The 1907-nt window shown below is 38.9% G+C and overlaps 1 protein-coding gene across 1 annotated transcript in view; it reads right to left on the bottom strand.

The window, feature by feature from the left end:
* Positions 1-1424, bottom strand: part of LOC117108799 (lon protease homolog, mitochondrial-like) — a 40733-nt gene extending 39309 nt beyond the window's left edge. The window contains exon 1 of the mRNA XM_033250948.1: positions 666-1424. Within this exon, the coding sequence (XP_033106839.1) occupies positions 666-1394 (729 nt within the window). The 5' untranslated portion in view covers positions 1395-1424. The remainder of the gene's footprint in view (positions 1-665) is intronic.
* Positions 1425-1907: the final 483 nt, after the last annotated feature.

Below are 1907 nucleotides of genomic sequence, written 5' to 3'. Positions count from 1 at the left end.
GTATTAGCCGATCGAATGCGCCGGCCGCCGGCTCTTAAATAAACCCCTGAAAATAGCCACTTTGTTTAATGACGCAATTTTTTGGTGATTTTCAATGTCACCCTGTGTCCGTATGAGTGAGTGTATACATCTTAAATTACAGATATTATTATATTGCCTCTAGCCACAAGCAAGCACGGGCTGATCAAATGAATTAAAATGGAATGGCATCCATTCAAAGTTGGGACCAGCCCTAAAAAAGTGAAAAAAGCCTATGTTTCCCATTAACAGTTCGTCATGTGGACAGTTAAAATCTTTTCTTAAATTTACACCAGTTAACCAGATATATTAGATCTACTTATACACCAAATTTCAGCTTTGGTACTCAGCTCCTTCATGGTAAAAATTTGGGGTGGTCTCAGGGTTGGTCCAATTAGAGGGCTAGCTTTGTGTTAAAAATTGTTATTTGGGTCTTTGGAAAAGTGGTCTCAAATTAAAGGGGTTGCAGAACTAGAGAAGAGGGATTTCGAATTGGATGGTGCACTGTATTTGGAAAAGTACCAACCAAGTACAGTATTCAGTTTAGTTTTTATATATTCTTATTTACTTACGCTAATTAGTAAAATAGTACAAAAAGAACTAGCTACTGAGAAGATGAGTTAGTTCCACTTACAACATTGACTTACTTCAACCATTTTTACAAATTTCGGGAACACTGGATTCCTAGTAACTGCTATTACAGGTATAGGTGACAGCTCATCTGGAACAGTCACTGGCGTTAACGACATCATCGATGGTGCAGCTGGCCCAGTATATGGTGATGGTCCTCCTTGATCCTCAATTGGTGGCTGATCTTCACTGTCACTTCCATCATCTTTGCCGTCTCCATCACCTGGGTCACTACTACTACTACCCTCGTTATTACCACTTTTCCCGTCGGCTCCTCCCATTCCATCCTGATCCCCTTTCCAACTGAAAATACTGCTCAAAGATGTGTAGTTTGAAAATGGTCTTGATGAGCTTGAAATTTGTCCACATAAATGTCGTGTCGATTTGTGATTATTATACAAACACAAGTGTGGTACAACTTGACTATTTGTAACTGAATAACTTATTTCTAATCGCTGTGCATTTATCGGTGACGCTAAGCCAAAACTCGAATAAGGTGAAGTGTGAAGTCGCCTGCCTTTTTGTGACCGCCGTCCCGCTTTACAACAAGCCTTACTAGGCCTAGGCCTAGCATTATTGAAATCTTGGCCTACATGTGGGTACGAACGAAACGTTGATGCATAGCATACTGTGCTACGAAGTATCTTCGAATTATTAACTAAAGGTATATTCACATCAGACCAATATAAAATCGGGGTTATCCTTTGTTGAAAACACAAACCGACCTGTCGCCATGATCCACACATGTTTGTCAAAGAATTAGCCTAGTGCGCTCGTGGGCCGAGGTCACAAATTCGCGATCGGCGTTGACCACGTTCATAGAAGATAAACAAACCCTACGAAAAAATAGTTAAAAATATAATAAATCAAAAAAAAAAATATTCTCCCTCGAAATATGATAATCTAAGAAGTTATAAATTAATTATTACGACCGTTATCAATTACAGGATTTCTCGAAAAAATGTCAGGTCATCTACATTGTAGGCCTAAGCCAATCAGAGCTGACCAATATTACATCACTTAAATATAACCCAATTAAATATGCGCCCTTTCACGAACTTTTACGGAAAATTATGGGCGAACAACCATAGTTTCTTCACTTCAAAATTTCATTTTTGACGTATTCTGTCGGAGAATTTTGTTATTGTTTAACAAAGTGTACTAAACAATAATGTGGTGAGAGAATTGAATTGATTTCTGAATCAGAGTCTGTGATTTGGTCGTAGTAGGCCTAGGATAGGTGGTCTAGGGCCTAGGGC

The sequence above is a fragment of the Anneissia japonica genome, unplaced genomic scaffold (genome assembly GCF_011630105.1).
Source record: "Anneissia japonica isolate Jap-2015-1 unplaced genomic scaffold, ASM1163010v1 scaffold26_len2425191_cov177, whole genome shotgun sequence".
In the NCBI taxonomy this organism is placed as follows: Eukaryota; Metazoa; Echinodermata; class Crinoidea; order Comatulida; family Comatulidae; genus Anneissia; species Anneissia japonica.
This window is presented reverse-complemented; position numbering and strand designations above follow the sequence as displayed.